Here is a 19,049-nt window from a genome sequence, read left to right on the forward strand (position 1 = left end):
ACCAGGTGTGACTTCAGTTTGGGCATCATCTTCTTGAGGATGCGGTCATGGTGCTCCTGGAAGCGCATCAGCTTGGGGAAGCCAGGGATAAAAAACCCTAGAGGGGAGGAGATCACAGAGCATTTTATCAAATGTAGAAATTTACTCTGGTGGTTCTCGCTGTGTGTGGGTCTGAATGGAAGGGACGTGAGATTGGGTGTGTATACAGTGTGTGTGTGGGTCTGAATGGAAGGGACGTGAGATTGGGTGTGTATACAGTGTGTGTGTGGGTCTGAATGGAAGGGACGTGAGATTGGGTGTGTATACAGTGTGTGTGTGGGTCTGAATGGAAGGGACGTGAGATTGGGTGTGTATACAGTGTGTGTGTGGGTCTGAATGGAAGGGATGTGAGATTGGGTGAGCTCTATAGATATCTGGTAAGAAGCTGTAAGGGAGGGTTCTCTAGAAATGCGTTTCCTCACATTTTATGGGGCCCAGAAGAGACAGCCTAAGTCCTTGAAAGGTATGTGAGAGTGTGTATACAGTGTGAGTGTGTGTTTATATTCTATCCGTAGGGCACGTTCCTGTGTCAGTGGGGTCATGTTGGCCTTAATGAATGTTTGGAGTAAAAGACCAGAGCTAACTATCCTATGTGGTCTAGGGCACGGCTGTTCATGCCTACTTAGTGTCTGGTCTAGTATGCTACCCCTGAATTGACTTGTATCCTATATGGTGAAATGTATGGCATGACTTAGGCGTGGGTTTTGCGTGGGCTACTGAATGACGGTCTAACACTTCTATAGGATGTTACAGTGTGTAGAGTGTGTGTTTACCATGCATGGCGTGTTTCTGTCCAGACAGCAGTTTGACCAAAGCCCAGAAGGCATCCTCTTCATTCATATAGATGAGCAACAGAGCAGTGATCTGACTCATGCCCTGGCAGTATCCCACCTCCTACACACACACACACACACACACACACACACACACACACACACACACACACACACACACACACACACACACACACACACACACACACACACACACACACACACACACACACACACACACACACACACACACACACACACACACACACACACACACTTTTATAATGTATAGACAAACATAGTTGCAGTTGGAAGTTTATATACACCTTAGCCAAATACATTTTAACTCAGTTTTTAACAATTCCTGACATTTAATCCTAGTAAAAAAAAAAAAAAAAATCCCTGTCTTAGGTCAGTTCGGATCACCACCTTATTTTAAGAATGTGAAATGTCAGAATAATAGTAGAGAGAATGATTTATTTCAGCTTTTATTTCTTTCATCACATTCCCTGTGGGTCAGAAGTTTACATAACTCAATTAGTATTTGGTAGCATTGCCTTTAAATTGTTTAACTTGGTTCTAACATTTCAGGTAGCCTTCCACAAGCTTCCCACAATAAGTTGGGAGAATTTTGGCCCATTTCTCCTGACAGAGCTGGTGTAACTGAGTCAGGTTTGTAGGCCTCCTTGCTCACACATGCTTTTTCAGTTGTGCCCACAAATATTCTATGGGATTGAGGTCAGGGCTATGTGATGGCCACTCCAATACCTTGACTTTGTTGTCATCAAGCCATTTTGCCAAAACTTTGGAAGTATGCTTGGGGTCATTGTCCATTTGGAAGACCCATTTGCGACCAAGCTTTAACTTCCTGACTGATGTCTTGAGATGTTGCTTCAATATCCACATAATTTTCCTGCCTCATGATTCCATCTATTTTGTGAAGTGCACCAGTCCCTCCTGCAGCAAAGCACCCCCACAACATGATGCTACCACCCCCGTACTTCACGGTTGGGATGGTGTTCTTCAGCATGCAAGCCTCCCCCTTTTTCCTCCAAACATAACGGTGGTCATTATGGCCAAACAGTTCTATTTTTGTTTCATCAGACCAGAGGACATTTCTTCAAAACGTATGATCTTTGTCCCCATGTGCAGTTGCAAACTGTAGGCTTTTTTATGGCGGTTTTGGAGCAGTGGCTTCTTCCTTGCTGAGCGGCCTTTCAGGTTATGTCGATATAGGACTCGTTTTACTGTGGATATAGATCATTTGTACCCGTTTCCTTCAGCATCTTTACAAGGTCCTTTGCTGTCATTCTGGGATTGATTTGCACTTTTCGCACCAAAGTACGTTCATCTCTAGGAGACAGAACGTGTCTCCTTCCTGAGCGGTATGACAGCTGCGTGGTCCCATGGTGTTTATACTTGCGTACTATTGCTTGTACAGATGAACGTGGTACCTTCAGGCATTTTGAAATTGCTCCCAAGGATGAACCAGACTTATGGAGGTCTACTATTTATTTTCTGAGGTCTTGGCTGATTTTCCCATGATGTCAAGCAAAGAGGCACTGAGTTTGAAGGTAGGCCTTGAAATACATCCACAGGTACACCTCCAATTGACTTAAATGATGTCAATTAGCCTATCAGAAGCTTCTAAAGCCATGACATAATTTTCTGGAATTTTCCAAGCTGTTTAAAGACAGAGTCAATTTAGTGTAAGTAATCTTCTGATACAGTGAATTATAAGTGAAATAATCTGTCTGTAAACAATTGTTGGAAAAATTACTTGTCATGCACAAAGTAGATGTCCTAATCGACTTGCCAAAACTATAGCTTGTTAACAAGAAATTTGTGGAGTGGTTTAAAAACGAGTTTTAATGACTCCAAACTAAGTGTATGTAAACTTCTGACTTCAACTGTACATACAAACTCACTTTTCTATTTCTACACAGGAACAGAAAAGGTTGGTGGATGGAGAGAACGGGGAGGATGTACAGGAGGAGCTGGATGAGGGGAAAAAAGAAGGACGAGGGAGAGGAGAAGGAAGAGGCTGTAGAAAATAGTTGATTGGGAAAAGGAGAGGTAGAATAAAGAAAAGCGGTTTCGGGGGATTCATTCTGGAATGTGTGTAGTGTGACTCACCGTGTTGTACATGGAGTAGGCTGTTAGGACGTGGAACAGAGCCTGCTGCCTGAAAACAACAACAAACAGTCAACCTACTAATGACTAGACGTCATCTGATGGAAGTGCAGGTTAACTAACAGGAACACCTCAGGAGCTTCACAATTGATCACAAAAGGGGAATTCAGGTTGCTTTTTTATTTAACCAGGTTAGTCTCATTGAGATACATTTTTCAAGAGAGATCTGGTCTTCTCTCATCATTCAAATGCTCTAATAGTCGTACTGTCTTCTAAATGAGATGAACAAGTGCATTAGTGATTTTTACTTCCTATATTTGGCCAGTAATGGCAACCTTTGTGTTTGAGGTAGTAGGAAATGTTATGCTTTCATGGTCAGTACTGAGGCGATGTGTTTAGTTCCTGTGAGGCTGTGGCTGCCAGGTCCTCGCTGCTCTCTGACTCTGCAGGCCACAGTGTTTACTTCCCAGGGGCCCCTGGTTCTGGCTCTCTCCATGACGTCATCAAGCAGAAGTAAAAACAGAAAAGGGAAGTGTGTCCTCTGACTTCCTTATCGGGAAATGTCAATGTCAGCCACCATTATGACAGAAAGAGGTATGGCCAGATAGATGTGCATCATGGCCCAGGCTACGACCAGGGGTTTTTCCTAGTCAGGGCACATGGTCAAGAAAAAGTCCAGACCCTAATTACGGGTACTATTCTGTAGTAACTAAGTGTAGATAATGTACTTCTCATCATGTTGAGTATGAGATACTGACTTGACGTCGTAGCGGGTCATGAACATGATGTGGTTCCTGTGTTGTGTGTGTGTGTGTTGTGTGTATGTGTGTGTGTGTGCAGTCGGAGGGAGATACTGACTTGACGTCGTAGCGGGTCATGAACATGATGTGGTTCCTGTGTTGTGTGTGTGTGTGTTGTGTGTATGTGTGTGTGTGTGCAGTCGGAGGGAGATACTGACTTGACGTCGTAGCGGGTCATGAACATGATGTGGTTCCTGTGTTGTGTGTGTGTGTGTGTGTTGTGTGTATGTGTGTGTGTGTGCAGTCGGAGGGAGATACTGACTTGACGTCGTAGCGGGTCATGAACATGATGTGGTTCCTGTGTTGTGTGTGTGTGTGTGTGTTGTGTGTATGTGTGTGTGTGTGCAGTCGGAGGGAGATACTGACTTGACGTCGTAGCGGGTCATGAACATGATGTGGTTCCTGTAGGTTCGGTTCACATCCAGGTCAATCTGACGGACGTCAGGAGACAGACCTCGAGCCCTGAGCTTCAGCTTCTACACACAGGAAACACAACAACACAGAGTCACTGAGGGAGTGTGTGTGTGTGTGTGTGTGTGTGTGTGTGTGTGTGTGTGTGTGTGTGTGTGTGTGTGTGTGAGAGAGAGAGAGTTTGTGAGAGTGAAATACAAAGGAATAAAACTACTCATCCATCCCGCAAATGTTTGAGTTATATTAAAGCTCAGTTGTGACTAGAAACTCAGTATTCCAGTGCTGACACACACACACACACACACACACACACACACACACACACACACACACACACACACACACACACACACACACACACACACACACACACACACACACACACACCTTCCCCTCCACACACATTCATCTCCCCCATATTAATGGATGACGCTCTGAAATGTAATAAATCCAGGGCCTCACCCGGCCTGGTTATGAATGTTAATGAAGCTGGCTGAGTGGAGAGAGACAATAGGAGAGTGTGAATGTATGTAGTTTCTACATGACTTTGCCCGGGGAGGAAGGAGGGAGGATATTGGTCCTATGCTGTGAGCTCTTGTCTCGTGCTTCCATAACGTACCTCGTAGAAGTCTTTCTTCTCCTCCTTTATTTTGGGAACGTCGAGGAGCAGACACCACACCTCTCCTCGGAGCTGTAGGGGAATTCCCTTATAGATCCGCCTCACCAGCTGGAGGGAGACATGAATACGGGGAAAAGGACATTCTTAGTGCAACATCAAAGAGACCATGCTTCACCTTTCAACCACACCCCCTAGCCCTAACGCTCAAGGTTCAAAATGCCTTTGTGCCCAATCAAATTTGAGCTACACAACCGAACAGTTTTCATGATGAATTGACAGTATGAATAATCTGACTCACATTCAGCATTAAGGGGGTACAATCAATCATCAATCAAATGTCACTCAAGTGGATAGTATGAGAGGACAGGTGTGTGTGTGTGTGTGTGTGAGAGAGAGGACAGGTGTGTGTGAGAGGACGTGTGTGTGTGTGTGTGTGTGTGTGTGTGTGTGTGTGTGTGTGTGTGTGAGAGAGAGGACAGGTGTGTGTGAGAGGACAGGTGTGTGTGAGAGGACAGGTATGTGTGTGTTGTTTTACAGGGTCACACACAGACAAAAGTATGTTGACACTTTGAACAAAATCATGGCTATTAATATGAAGTTGGTCCCTCCTTTTCTGTTATAACAGCCTCCACTCTTCTGGGAAGGCTTTCCACTAGCTGTTGGAACATTGCTGCAGGGACTTGCTTCCATTCAGCCAGAAGAGCATTAGAGAGGTCGGGCACTGTTGGACAATTAGGCCTGGCTTACAGTTGATGGAGTTGAGGTCAGGGCTCTGTGCAGGCCAGTCAAGTTCTTCTACACAGATCTCGACAAACCATTTCTGTATGGACCTCGCTTTGTCCACAGGGGCATTGTCATGCTGAAACAGAAAAGGGACTTCCCCAAACTGTTGCCACAAAGTTGGAAGCACAGAATCGGGGGGGGGGGGGGGGGGCCTAGCCCGAACCATGAAAAACAGCCCCGGACCATTATTCCTCCTCCACTAAACTTTACAGATGGCACTACAATAAGGCAGGTAGCGTTCTCCTGGCACCCACCAAACCCAGATTTGTCAGTTGGACTGCTAGATGGTGAAGCGTGATTCATCACTCCAGAGAATGCGTTTCCACTGCTCCATAGTCCAATGGCGGCGAGCTTTACACCACTTCCAGCCAATGCTTGGCATTGCGTTGATCTTAAGCTTGTGTGCGGCTGCTCGGCCATGGAAACTTTGCTTCCAGAGGCAGTTTGGAACTCAGTAGTGAGTGTTGCAACCAATGTTCCCTCAAATTTCTTGGGGCACTGAGCAAATTTCTGGTCTGCTGAGCGCAAACTTGAAAATTCTGTGCAACTTCCAGCTCGTGTTTACTGTGAACACTGAGGCTGTACCCTCCTTTATGTTAGTTATAATAGTGGCCAAGTAGGCTACTGTGGCTATTTGATCATAATATAGGCCTACCAGAGTGGCCTACCATCAAAAACTATGGAGAAAATGCATCCCATAACATTTTAACATGGAAATAGCTGTTCTATCATTCAGCCTACAGTAGCAGCTTTTCAAAGATGCCTAGAAATGTACACGTTTTGTGCACTGTAGGATTTAATCACTCCCCTATTGCTGACTACAAATGTTCTATAACTGGGCTAATAACTCACTAAGTAGCAAAGGAAATTAACAAAATGTATACTTTACCATAGAAATATAGGCCTAATACATTATCAACGCATATTGGCTTTGTTTGAAGTGCCCTACCAATTAATTGTTTTCCGGGTCATTTAAAAAAATTATATTTCGAAATTTGAGGAGGGCTATATGATCACACTGGTAATAGATCCGTTGTTGTATTTCTTGTGAGGCACAGCTGAGTGAGGTGAGCATTCAGTGAGCATTTAAATAATATGCTTTATTTTTATTTTACTGGGCTGATGGTGACTGCATTTGACGGTCAGTCTCAGCGGAGGGAGAGAGCAGCAGACGGAGGGTCCGCCTCTCAACATCCCCCTGCTCTCCCATTCCTTCACTGACCCTGACCTAAAAGGGTGGGGAAACTCGAGTCGCCCCGCATTATTTCTGCCTCATGCACAAATTCATGTTGTTACTCCTATGAACAGAGAAAGTGTAATATTCCTGGATATTAAAAAGACCCAAGCCGCTAATAACAACAACGCAAGCCTATAGGTTTCACTTTCCTACTCATTCATTACTGCTGCAGTGCTTGTTGCAGCGCTGAGTGGAAATAGGAAGAACGTGTATTTTATGGCTTATAAAAGTGTTGAATACAAAGTGTTGACAGTGCTGAGAGAGAACTTAAACATGAACTCACTCATAAAAACTGCAGCTCTTTGCTGTATTCATTGAGTCTCCCTCTAGTCATGGTTTTAAACGTCTTGAAATCTCACAGTATCAACTTTTCTCTAGCTTTCTGTTATGCCTGCTACGTTACTGCAGACACGGTCATCTGAGCCATTCGATTGGCCTGCGGTAGGCCTATAGTGCACTGCTTTCCAGGCCAGCCAGACACATGCAATGGTTCAAAATGGCAACAGTTTGCCTACCCGGTGCGCAGGCGAATAAAACAAAATAGGAACAAGGCTTTATCGTTGTTTTTTTTTTTTACAGAAATGTTTGACGATCGACTAAGAATGCCTTGGAGATCAACCAGTCAGTGAACACTGCTCTAGAAAGTTGAGTGAAGATCAATCTCATGCTTCTCTCTGTGGGCTGATATTTCTGCACGGTAGTCCCGGGGAGCAGCACACATTTTAGAGGAAACAATGGCTGCGACCGAGGCCAGACGATTTTTACTCACTACGCGCTTTAGCACTCTGCGGTCCCGTTCTGTGAGCTTGTGTGGCCTACCACTTCGCGGCTGAGCCGCTGTTGCTCCTAGACGTTTCCACTTCACAATAACAGCACTTACAGTTGACCGGGGCAGCTCTAGAAGGACAGAAATTTAACGAACTGACTTGTTGGAAAGGTGGCATCCTATGACGGTGCCACGTTGAAAGTCACTGACCTCTTCAGTAAGGCCATTCTACTGTCAATGTTTGTCTATAGAGATTGCATGGCTGTGTGCTCGATTTTATTCAGCTGTCAGTCAAGCAACGGAGGTGGCTATAAATAGCCTAATTTGAAGCGGTGTCCACACTTTTAGTGTGTCATACATATATACACAGACATATATACACACACACAGTGCATCTTCATTACTCAGCAGGCGGAACACAGAGAGAGGTGGGAGAAGAGAGAGAAACATTGATTTGGAAGGAGATGTGTTTAGGCATCGGATGGCCAGTGATGGGTGATAATTAAAGGTTAACAAATCAGTTTAGGTTGTATGCTCATAGTGCATGTTAGTATGTGTATGTGAGTGAGTGTGTGTAGTATACGTGTTCTCTGAGTGTGGAGGTGTGTGTTTGTACTGTGTAGTATGTGTGTGTGTGTGTGTGTGTGTGTGTGTGTGTGTGTGTGTGTGTGTGTGTGTGTGTGTGTGTGTGTGTGTGTGTGTGTGCCAGATAGACCCACTCAGGGCTTGACGTCTCTACAGCGACAGCCCTGTAATTAGGGCTCTGATGAGGAAGTCAATGAGTGCACCTGTTCCACTAATCATCAATTGGTGTGTGTGTGTTTGTGCGCATGGTTTCTTTTGGTGAGTTTATAGTGTCTGTTTGTGTGTGTGTGTGTGTGTGTGTGTGTCTGTGTGTGTGTGTGTGTGTGTGTGTGTGTGTGTGTGTGTGTATGAGATCTAATGGCTCTTCAGCGTAGAGAACCTGCCTTATAGACGCTAGAACCTGCCTTACAGATGCTAGAACCGGCCTTACAGACGCTAGAACCTTATGACTGCATTAGTATGCTATTGTTTTCAGCAGCACAGGAAACAAAAAGAGCCATCAACTGTAACCTGTTTAACCAGCCGAGAGAAACGAGCGGAGCACTGACTGACAGAATACGGATACCCCTAAAGGGGAGGTGGGGGGGAAAAACAACAAGTCCTTGGTGGTTGTTGCTTGTCACGCAATTCTTGAAACCAGAGAAAGAGACAGAACAAAGCTAAAACATTCCCCTAGCCAAGGTTAATTTAAAGACAAATCTCCAATTCCCACTGGAACCACCTCAGCGTACAGCTGAAGGACGTCAGAACTGAATGCCCGAGGGCCCAACACCTATCATAAAGAAGACCCCAAACTCAGGCACTAACAAAGACCCCTACAAATGCTCTTCAGGGAGAGACTCACTAATATTTGTTCACCAAAGAGAAGAAGAGATGTGAGGCATGAGGAGTGGAGGAGAAGAATGTGGAATGTAATATTTGACAACAGGAATGTGGGAATGAGATATTTTAAGAGAGACTGCAAGAAGGGGGAGAGATGGTGAGGGAGGAAGAGAGAGATCGTACCTTTTCACTGTTCTTATACTTGTCCCAGCTCTTCATCATCTTCAGCCATTTTGAGGTCCTTTCTACCTCGATGTGTTTTTGCTGAGGGGACACAGGAAGTGGCATGTTAACACTTCCTCATTACCAAAACTCTGGAGGAACTGTATATGCAGACAAATACGCAGTAGCATACATTTTGCTTCATATACTTAACACTTTTTATGATGTAGGATGAGGCAAAGGTTACAGTGAAATTAGAATGTAATCTTAAAATCAGCTCAGAACAATATGAAACTCATCGTGAGCTACAGTAGAAGCCTACAAAGTGTTAGGATTCGGAAAAGGAAAGAACTTCTACATTCTCAGCAACCAAAGTTCTATTCATAGCAGTAATAGTAATCGTTATGCATGTGAAAGACATTTTCTTCTTTCTCATCTGTGAAGGCCATTTTACAGCGGCATAGACATGTGGGATGGGAGAGATGTAGTTAGCCCTGAGGGTCTGAAACATGGTCGCTCACCTTCTCTTCCACCGAGTCGTAGGACGGAAGGTCATTCTCACTGGAGAGGAGAAACAAACAAGCTTTTGCATTGCACAGCGTTGGTTTATTTTATAGACACATTCTTGCTTTGAAAATATGCAAGGTATCAATCATTGTTTGACCATGGGCTTAGCTAAGGCTTTGCTGGTCTGGGCCTTTAAGAACATTACACATTTGGTAGATGGGTGGAATGTTAGTAGGCTGTCTCTCTGTCCAACTCAACTCCCTCATACGCAATGAAGATGGACAAGATGGAGCCCCAAGATGATATGTCTCAACGTGAATAGGGACCACTCAAAGATTCTTTCCAGAGGAAGTGGAGTCATTAAAGAAAGAAATGCTGTTTCTGCCAGAGCTCGTTTAACCTTCCCTAACACTCATCAAAGGGAGGGAACATTACACGTCAGCAGCCAAGCAAACAGGAAATAACACATTAAAGCATTCCTCCATTCTGGCTACTGTCCTGTCCCAGTTTCAATGCCTCTATGGCTATCTGTCAGTTACACTATGAAACTAACAGTTCACAGCAGCACAGTTCTGTCTGTGCCACTACACCCACTGGCTTAGAACATAAAAATGGAATTTCCCCATGGTGGGGGCCTGTTCCAATACTCTCAAAATGCATCCTTCCTTCTTTTAGTAATATTAATTAATCTGTCCATGACTGGGCAAGTGAAAGTAAGGTTTCCTCTCCATTGCTTTAACCAATCCAACATTGGTCAGACCTGTGATCAGGTCAGATCTGTGACGACTTCATGGAAGGGAACAGAGTCTGGGTCCCAACCCCCACTTCCTGTGTCTCTGTCCCGGGACTGCCCTGACCCCTGAACCTGGCCTTTGACTGCAAACTCTCTGTGCTTCCTACATGAGTTAGTTTGTGTCTGCCTGTAAATGGGGCATTCCCTTCTTTTCTCCCTCCTTGTCGTCGTCACACCTAGTCAGTATGACCTAGAAAGGGCTCTCCTTCATAGGCTATTTCATGGAGCCTGAGGCCTCATCTCTACTGTCTTAACCATGGGCCCCAGCTCTGTGTCCTAACCAGTCCAAAGTCCTGGCATTAGGCCAGAACCATAACCTTCAGCCAAGCCCCCATCTGCTCTCTTTCCATCCCTCTCTCTCCCAGACCATAGCCTTCACCCAGGGCCTCAACCTCTCCATCCTTCCCTCTCTCCAGACTGGAACCTTCTCTCCATCTCTCTCCAGACCGTGACTGGCCCTGGGCTCCGGCACGTCATCCCTCTCTCCCCTATACCGTGACTGGCCCTGGGCCTGAGCTCCCACACTGATGCCCTGTGATTGTGGCTAACCCGGCAGCTTCCTGCCTGGACCAGCCCACATGTGCCAGCCCACACATATATATATATATATATAACTGCCTAAGAACAGTGTTGTTTAAGAGCCATGCAACCCCACTGCTGGCCATGCCAAAGCCACACAGCACTCCAGGATATAGAGAGGGGCTTATACTCAACACCAAGCTGTATAGAGAGTCACTTTCTCCTACTTCAAGACAATGGTACTATTTTAAACTAGTGTTCTTTGAAGTTTTTACTGAAGTTAAATATCAGAACACAAACAAGGGGGAAGATTGTGGTGTGTGTGACTGAATCACATTTGAATTGATCACCTAAGGGTGTGTGTGTGTGTGCGCTCTTACTGTACGAAGCCGAAGCGGTCAATGACTTTGTACAGGTGGAAGCTTGCATCCTCCCAGGGTTCCACAGTGGCGCCCTCTTTTCCCTGCAATCAAAGAGCCTCATGGGTAAAGCAATAAATAACAAGTAGTTTGAAATGCATTTGTGCTTTAAAAAAAAACATCCTTGGGAATTTTTTTTTTTTTTACTTTGAATGCAGCACAAATGAGAATGAATACCAACGAGATACTTTGAATGTTAAGAAGTAAAGTAACTTAATGCCTATATAGAACTGAATGGCTGCATACTTTGTAAACATCGACACTATTACAATTGAGACAGAACATGAACATCGGTGTTATTCTATACTGAACAAAAATATAAACGCAACATGTAAAGTGTTGGTCCCATGTTTCATGAGCTGAAATAAATGATCCCAGACATTTTCCATACGCACAGAAAGCTTATTTCTCCCAAATTGTGTGCACAAATTTGTTTACATCCCTGTTAGTGAGCATGTCTCCTTTGCCAAGATAATCCATCCACCTGACAGGTGTGGCATATCAAGAAGCTGATTAAACAGCATTATAATTACACAGGTGCACCTTGTGCTGGGGACAAAAAAGGCCACAAAAATGTGCAGTTTTATCACACAACAAAATGCCACAGATGTCTCAAGCTGTGCAATTGGCATGCTGACTGCAACAATGTCCACCAGAGCTGTTGCCAGAGAATTGAATGTACATTTTTCTACCATAAGCCGCCTCCAAAGTAGTTTGAGAATTTGGCAGTACGTCCATCCGGACTCACAACCACAGACCATGTTAATGGCGTTGTGTGGACCAGCGGTTTGCTGATGTCAACGTTGTGAACAGAGTGCCCCGTGGTGGCGGTGGTGTTATGGTATGGGCAGGTAGGTATAGGCTACGGACAACGAACACAATTGACTTTTAACGATGGCAATTTGAATGCACAGAGCTACCGTGATGAGATCCTAAGGCCCATTGTTGTGCCATTCATCCACCGCCATCACCGCATGTTTCAGCATGATAATACACGGCACCATGTCGCAAGGATCTGGACACAATTCCTGGAAGCTGAAAATGTCCCAGTTCTTCCATGGCTTGCATACTCAGACACATCACCCATTGAGCATGTTTGGTATGCTCTGGATTGACGTGTACGACAGCGTGTTCCAGTTCTCACCAATATCAAGCAACTTCGCACAGCCATTGAAGAGGAGTGGGACAACATTCCACAGGCCACAATCAACAGCCTGATCAACTCTATGTGAAGGAGATGTGTCGCGCTGCATGAGGTAAATGGTGGTCACACCAGATACGGACTGGTTCTGATCCACGCCACTACCTCTTTAAAAAAAAAAGGTATCTGTGACAAACAGATGCAAGGCAGTTAACCCACTGTTCCCCGGTAGGCCGTGATTGTAAATAACAATTTGTTCTTAACTGACTTGCCTAGTTAAATAAATGTATAAAAAAAGTCAAAAAAGGTGATGAATCGAAAAGAGAGCGAGCTAAACAATGTCCAGCATTGGCTGAGGTCTGCAAGGCCTGAAGACCAGCTGGATGTCTAAAAACATCTCTTCCTCCCGTTCTCCTTCCCGCACTCCCCCTGTTTACTGGAAATCCTGTCCTAACTTAACCCAGCTCCCTCACACAGCAGAAACAGGGTAACATGAATATAAATACATAAAAAAGACACATCTGGGATGAATAGATTGTTGTTACATCCAACCTCAGGCCGAACACACACAGAGCCTGGAAGAGATGTCAGTGGAGACACAGACTGTGTCTAAAGCCCGTGTCATGTGGTATCTGCGTATAGACACAGGGGCGCACGCACAAGACAGCTGTGTAAAATCAATGTCATAGCAGAATTGGAGCATGATTCTGTTCAGTGTTCCACTTTGTCAAGCTTTCCATGATTCTGGTGTCTATGATTACCTCTGTCCCAGTTCGAGAGTGTATACAAGGTTTCTTCCAGTATTCTACTGTAGTCAAAGGAGGCCGTACTCCATCACTTGAATGAAACCCCATTGATAGAAAACATTTGAGGTCTGTAAGAGCATGAACTCCATCTTTGTCTTGATGTTTTGATATCAGTCCCCCTCCCCCCCGACACTGTCATTATGAAACTGAATTGGTTTTGATTGGACTCGTTCCGCCTCGCCAACGAGAGAAAATGGACTCCTCTAGTGATCAGGGTCAAACATCAAAACATAATTAAACTCTGTGTCAGAGTGCCCGCCTCTCTCCTCCACTCCATCCCTCCCTCATTGCTCCTCTCTTAACGAGCGGGCTTGATTATACTGCCCGCTGGACTAAATTAAAAAGGCTAATTTATAAACCAGGCACGACGGCTGGCTATAGTGATGATGCCACAGGCAATGGAAAGAGGTGCCACACACACACACACACACACACACACACACACACACACACACACACACACACACACAATGGTGTGGATGGACACAGACTTTTCACCATCAGTCTGACAAATATCACAATTTTATGACAAGAAAACAAAGCACAAATCTCTGGAAACTTCCTGGAAATATTGTTAGCCCAGCTTCTGTCTGGTAGTGACAGACGAACAATCAATGCTGCAGGTGATTTACTGTCCTTCATTAGTGGAGGGGTTCTTACCTTGTCATATTTGGAGATGATCTCAGCCCTCTCCTTCTCAAGCCTCAGCACAGCATCCTGCTCTGTACCAGACGCTGCCAGGGGGGGGGGGGGGGGGGGGGGGGGGGGGGAGAAGAAGAGGAAGATAGATGGAAGAAAAGGAGAGGAGAAGAGTTCAAATGTCAACCTTTAAATTGTGGTCCCAGTAGGCTCAGTGAAGGCCAATACAGACTGGAAGTGGTCGTGCTGTACCTTTTCACTACTATCAAACACTAAGTGGTTCAGTTCTCTGGCCCCACACTGAGCCAGGGGTCAAAGGTTAAAGCCTGGCCTACTGTAACACACACTGGGGGGCATGTCTGAGTCACACTGGTGGAACCAGCAGGACTCACCAGGGGTGGTGTGTATCATACACAGCTAAGAGGCTGTTTGAGAGCAGTAGTGTGTGTGTTTGAGAGCCGTTGAGTTGAGCCACTTTGAGCTCAAAATGGAGACCAGTGTCATAGAGGGGTGTCCCTATGTGACAGACGCGGTGTGTGCACACGTCAGCTATTATGCCCCAGATGGACAATTAGCGAGAAACTGTCCAGGATGACCAGGATGCGTGACCAGGATGCGTGAGCGTGACCAGGATGCGTGAGCGTGACCAGGATGCGTGAGCGTGACCAGGATGCGTGAGCGTGACCAGGATGCGTGACCAGGATGCGTGACCAGGATGACCAGGATGCGTGAGCGTGACCAGGATGCGTGACCAGGATGCGTGACCAGGATGCGTGACCAGGATGCGTGACCAGGATGACCAGGATGCGTGAGCGTGACCAGGATGCGTGACCAGGATGCGTGATCAGGATGACCAGGATGCGTGAGCGTGACCAGGATGCGTGAGCGTGACCAGGATGCGTGAGCGTGACCAGGATGCGTGAGCGTGACCAGGATGTGTGACCAGGATGCGTGAGCGTGACCAGGATGCGTGAGCGTGACCAGGATGTGTGACCAGGATGCGTGAGCGTGACCAGGATGACAAAGGATGCGTGAGCGTGACCAGGATGACAAAGGATGCGTGAGCGTGACCAGGATGCGTGACCAGGATGCGTGAGCGTGACCAGGATGCGTGAGCGTGACCAGGATGACCAGGATGACCAGGATGCGTGAGCGTGACCAGGATGCGTGACCAGGATGCGTGACCAGGATGCGTGAGCGTGACCAGAATGACCAGGATGCGTGAGCGTGACCAGGATGCTGAGGGCGCCGAACAAAGGTGCGCGCACACCTCCTTTATCTCAACTGTACCACTCAACCAAGTGAGTGTCCTCCATTTACAATCCTTGGTTTCCTCATCAGATGATGACTGTAGGAGCTGACTGGTCGAATGTAAAGGTCCGACAAACAGTCACTCCACACACACACTGCCACTTCCTGATTCAGCAGCCAATGGGAAGCTCAAAATACAGGAAAACACGTTAACAAAGCTGGCACAGAATATACGTGTGTGTGTGTGTGTGTGTGTGTGTGTGTGTGTGTGTGTGTGTGTGTGTGTGTGTGTGTGTGTGTTCATGGTTTGAAGCGCTGTGGTAATAGTGGAAAAATTGTGGGAAACTAAAAAGTCTAGGTCAGATTTATTGAAAGAGCCCCATTGGTTCTATGAGTTCACCAATAACAGGTAGTTCTTGTGATGGAATTCGGTCAGCCAGAATATACTGTGTATCTGTGTTTTCTATTAGCCAAAGGCTGGTACTAAATCATCCTTCCTGATGGAAAAAGATAGTGAATCTTTCCAGGCGACGGACCAATTGGCATTTCACCTGCTTTGATGTACCTGCACTGAGCCACCAGCCAAATGCACATTAGAAAGACAAGGTGTGTGTGTGTGTGTGTGTGTGCGCCTCAGACACATTGGACTCACGCGGCGATTGAGAATAAACAAAGCACTGAACTAATTTTCTGTAAATCTATTTTTACACAGATTGAGGCAGCTTGCCAACCATGTCAGTGTGAGAATAAATACATTGCTCCACACACAGCACAAGAAAGAACACAATACTGTGTTCTTAGTGAAAGAGGCTATTGTAGATACTCTGTGTGTGCTACTGTGTTTACTGAGCTGGTGTGAGACATGACGTAATTCTCTCCGTTCACCAGAGTGGCAGAGCAGCAACCACCAATGAGGATACAGCTTTTCAACCCTCTCCACCAATGAGATGTGCTGCTTCGCCTCCACTTAAGTACAAGGTCCCAAGAGAAGGGTGGTTTTACAGTTTTAAATCATTTGATTTTTTCTCTTATCTTTCACATTTTCAGTCAGTATTCCGACAGGAACTATTCCACTTTGATTCTTCCCCACTTCCTCCCTGGGCTCATCCGGAATTCCAATATGTCCGAACAAACGTCGCTCTTATCGAGCCGGCCGGAATTTTTATGACAGGGTGGTGTGTAACTGTCTGTCACAGTGAAAGGCATGCCGCCATTTTCTGACAATGGCACACAGAGTGGGAGAAGGGACAGCAGGGGGACACTGTCTGGAAACAAATAACACCCCCCCCCCCACTGAATTTTTCCATGGTTCAGTGGAATGGAATTCTGGGTCTTCCCATAGTAAAGCCCAGTGTTGGCAGCAGTAACACACACTGAACCCCCCAGCGGCCATATTAGTATTCAACAGGGGCAGCGCTTAAGCTAAACGCAATTAGACTCTTTCATGCTCGGGGAATGGCACTGGCATCCGTGACTCCGTGTTTGTAAGGGGTTGGAGGCTCATTCAGAATGATTGTGTTTGTTGTGTTGCTTGGACTGCTGTGACTCCTCGTGCCTACAGAACACTCCTGGACAAGCCCCTTCCTTGAGGCTACAGGGCTGCTTGAGGAAAACCTACATCCCTGAACCTTTGCACTTCCAGCGAGTCACACCATCCTCCTCCCCATTCCTTCCCCTGTCCACTCCTACTCCTCTTTTCCCTGGTTAGACCCCCTACCTCCCTGACCTTTCACCCCTCCCTCATCCTCCTCTGCCAGTCTCAATCGCTTCCTCTTCACATGGCAGTGCCCTGTGGCGACGGCTGCGTAGAAAGGCAGGTCATTTCCCTCTCCCGCTGCGATTAAAATGTCCCCATCGGTTTAGTGCTTTGCCTGAGTGGAAATTACCCGGTTCTCCGCTTTCCCCTTCACTCCTGCTCTCTACCACCCGTCAAACAGCTGTCCCTCTCTTTCTCTCCATCCATCACAGAGGTCATAACAGAGTATTAGAATAGAAAGCTGTCATTTTCCTTGCTGAAAGGTATTAATCATACATTAGGCTTCTGAAAAACGCTGGAAAACGTCACTGAAAGAACAAAGGAGAGAACTGGTCTCGCTCACTCACAGGTTAGGGACAACATGTTGTCAATCTGTATATAACCTGTTTGTCCATGATGATTCAACTGTAGATCAAGTCTATAAAATAATTAACTTAGGATCATGCATTCATCCAATCAGACTCAGTCTTCGGGACAACAGCATCATCAAAAACAACAGACGTTAAAATAACATCCCTCAGTTAACATAATAACACTGTGTCTTCCTGTATTCGTCTTTCTGTAAAGTATGTCTGTATTCATCACAACTCCTGTCAAAGAATGAGTCTGGATGACTGTAAACAACTGTATGACAATAGACAATATGTAATATTCTGCTCCTCTCTTTTAGAGTCTAGCGGTTTCTAGTCCAAGAATTGTCTTCATAAGAAGTAGTGTTATTTTGCTCTCTGCTCCTCTCTCCCTCCAAGTTAACACTCGTTGCCGGTTCTTATCTGCAAAGGTACTGAAGTTGCATGGTTCTAATGGAAAGCCTGGATGGAGGAGAAGTCATTTCTTGTCCTTTGTTCTTGAACTCACAGTGCCTCACACTTCACTTTGTTCATCCGCCTCTCAGCCTGCCTGTGTTCAGCCAATCAACACGTCCCAAGGCCAGACCTGGAGCCGACCAAGCTGAGAGTGCTGCCTCTATTCACCTTACCGCATTACATATTGGGAAAAAAGGATCTATAAAGGCAATCACGAAGTGCACCAAGGCCATGTCAAATCATGCCTTGAAATGAATAGAATGTAAAAAGTGAACAATTAGAGAAATGCCTACTGGAGAAGGACTGAAAGTGAAATAAAACATTGGCGTTTGTGGTACGCCAAAGTTCTAAATGGAGCCTGTGTGTGTTGTCGCACCATTGTGTGTTTAAATATACAAACACACACACTAGCCTGATGTCACCCAATTGTCAGGGTAACAGCAAAAAAAACTGTAGGCTAACCACATGTGGCATAACACTGGGCATGCTATTAGCATTAGAGGTCGACCGATTATGCTTTTTCAACGCCGATACCAATACCCGATTATTGGAGGACCAAAAAAACGATACCGATTAATCGGACGATTTTTTATGACAATTACAACAATACTGAATGAACACTTATTTTAACTTAATACAATACATCAATAAAATCAATTTAGCCTCAAATAAATAATGAAACATGTTCAATTTGGTTTAAATAATGCAAAAACAAAGTGTTGGAGAAGAAAGTAAAAGTGCAATATGTGCCATGTAAAAAAGGTAACGTTTAAGTTCCTTGCTCAGAACATGAGAACATATGAAAGCTGGTGGTTCCTTTTAACATGAGTCTTCAATATTCCCAGGTAAGAAGTATTAGGTTGTAGTTATTATAGGAATTATAGGACTATTTCTCTCTATACGATTTGTATTTCATATACCTTTGACTATTGGATGTTCTTATAGGCACTTTAGTATTGCCAGTGTAACAGTATAGCTTCCATCCATGCCTCTCCTCGCCGCTACCTGGGCTCGAACCAGGAACACATCGACAACAGCCACCCTAGAAAGCAGCGTTACCCATGCAGAGCAAGGGGAACAACTGCTCCAAGTCTCAGAGCGAGTGACGTTTGAAACGCTATTAGCGCGCACCCCGCTAACTAGCTAGCCATTTCACATCGGTTACACCAGCCTAATCTGCTGCTGGCAAAACGCACGAAAGTGCTGTTTGAATGAATGCTTACGAGCCTGCTGGTGCCTACCATCGCTCAGTCAGACTGCTCTATCAAATCAGACTTAATTA

At 45.5% G+C, this 19,049-nt stretch overlaps 1 protein-coding gene across 2 annotated transcripts in view; it reads right to left on the reverse strand.

Annotated features, from left to right (window-relative positions):
- The window catches only part of LOC120031920 (USP6 N-terminal-like protein), a 79,193-nt gene that overhangs the window by 10,844 nt on the left and 49,300 nt on the right, over window positions 1–19,049 (reverse strand). The window contains exons 3-11 of one of the 2 annotated variants that reach the window (XM_038977777.1): window positions 13,976–14,049; window positions 11,330–11,412; window positions 9,652–9,691; window positions 9,152–9,232; window positions 4,776–4,883; window positions 4,112–4,221; window positions 2,949–2,997; window positions 813–933; window positions 3–97 (exon numbers count right to left, since the gene is read on the reverse strand). In XM_038977777.1, the coding sequence (XP_038833705.1) occupies window positions 3–97; window positions 813–933; window positions 2,949–2,997; window positions 4,112–4,221; window positions 4,776–4,883; window positions 9,152–9,232; window positions 9,652–9,691; window positions 11,330–11,412; window positions 13,976–14,049 (761 nt within the window). Of the gene's footprint in view, window positions 1–2; window positions 98–812; window positions 934–2,948; window positions 2,998–3,703; window positions 4,046–4,111; window positions 4,222–4,775; window positions 4,884–9,151; window positions 9,233–9,651; window positions 9,692–11,329; window positions 11,413–13,975; window positions 14,050–19,049 lie in introns of those variants that run through there. The other variant, XM_038977778.1, reaches the window with a different exon arrangement.

The sequence above is a fragment of the Salvelinus namaycush genome, chromosome 38 (assembly GCF_016432855.1).
Source record: "Salvelinus namaycush isolate Seneca chromosome 38, SaNama_1.0, whole genome shotgun sequence".
Lineage (NCBI taxonomy): Eukaryota > Metazoa > Chordata > Actinopteri > Salmoniformes > Salmonidae > Salvelinus > Salvelinus namaycush.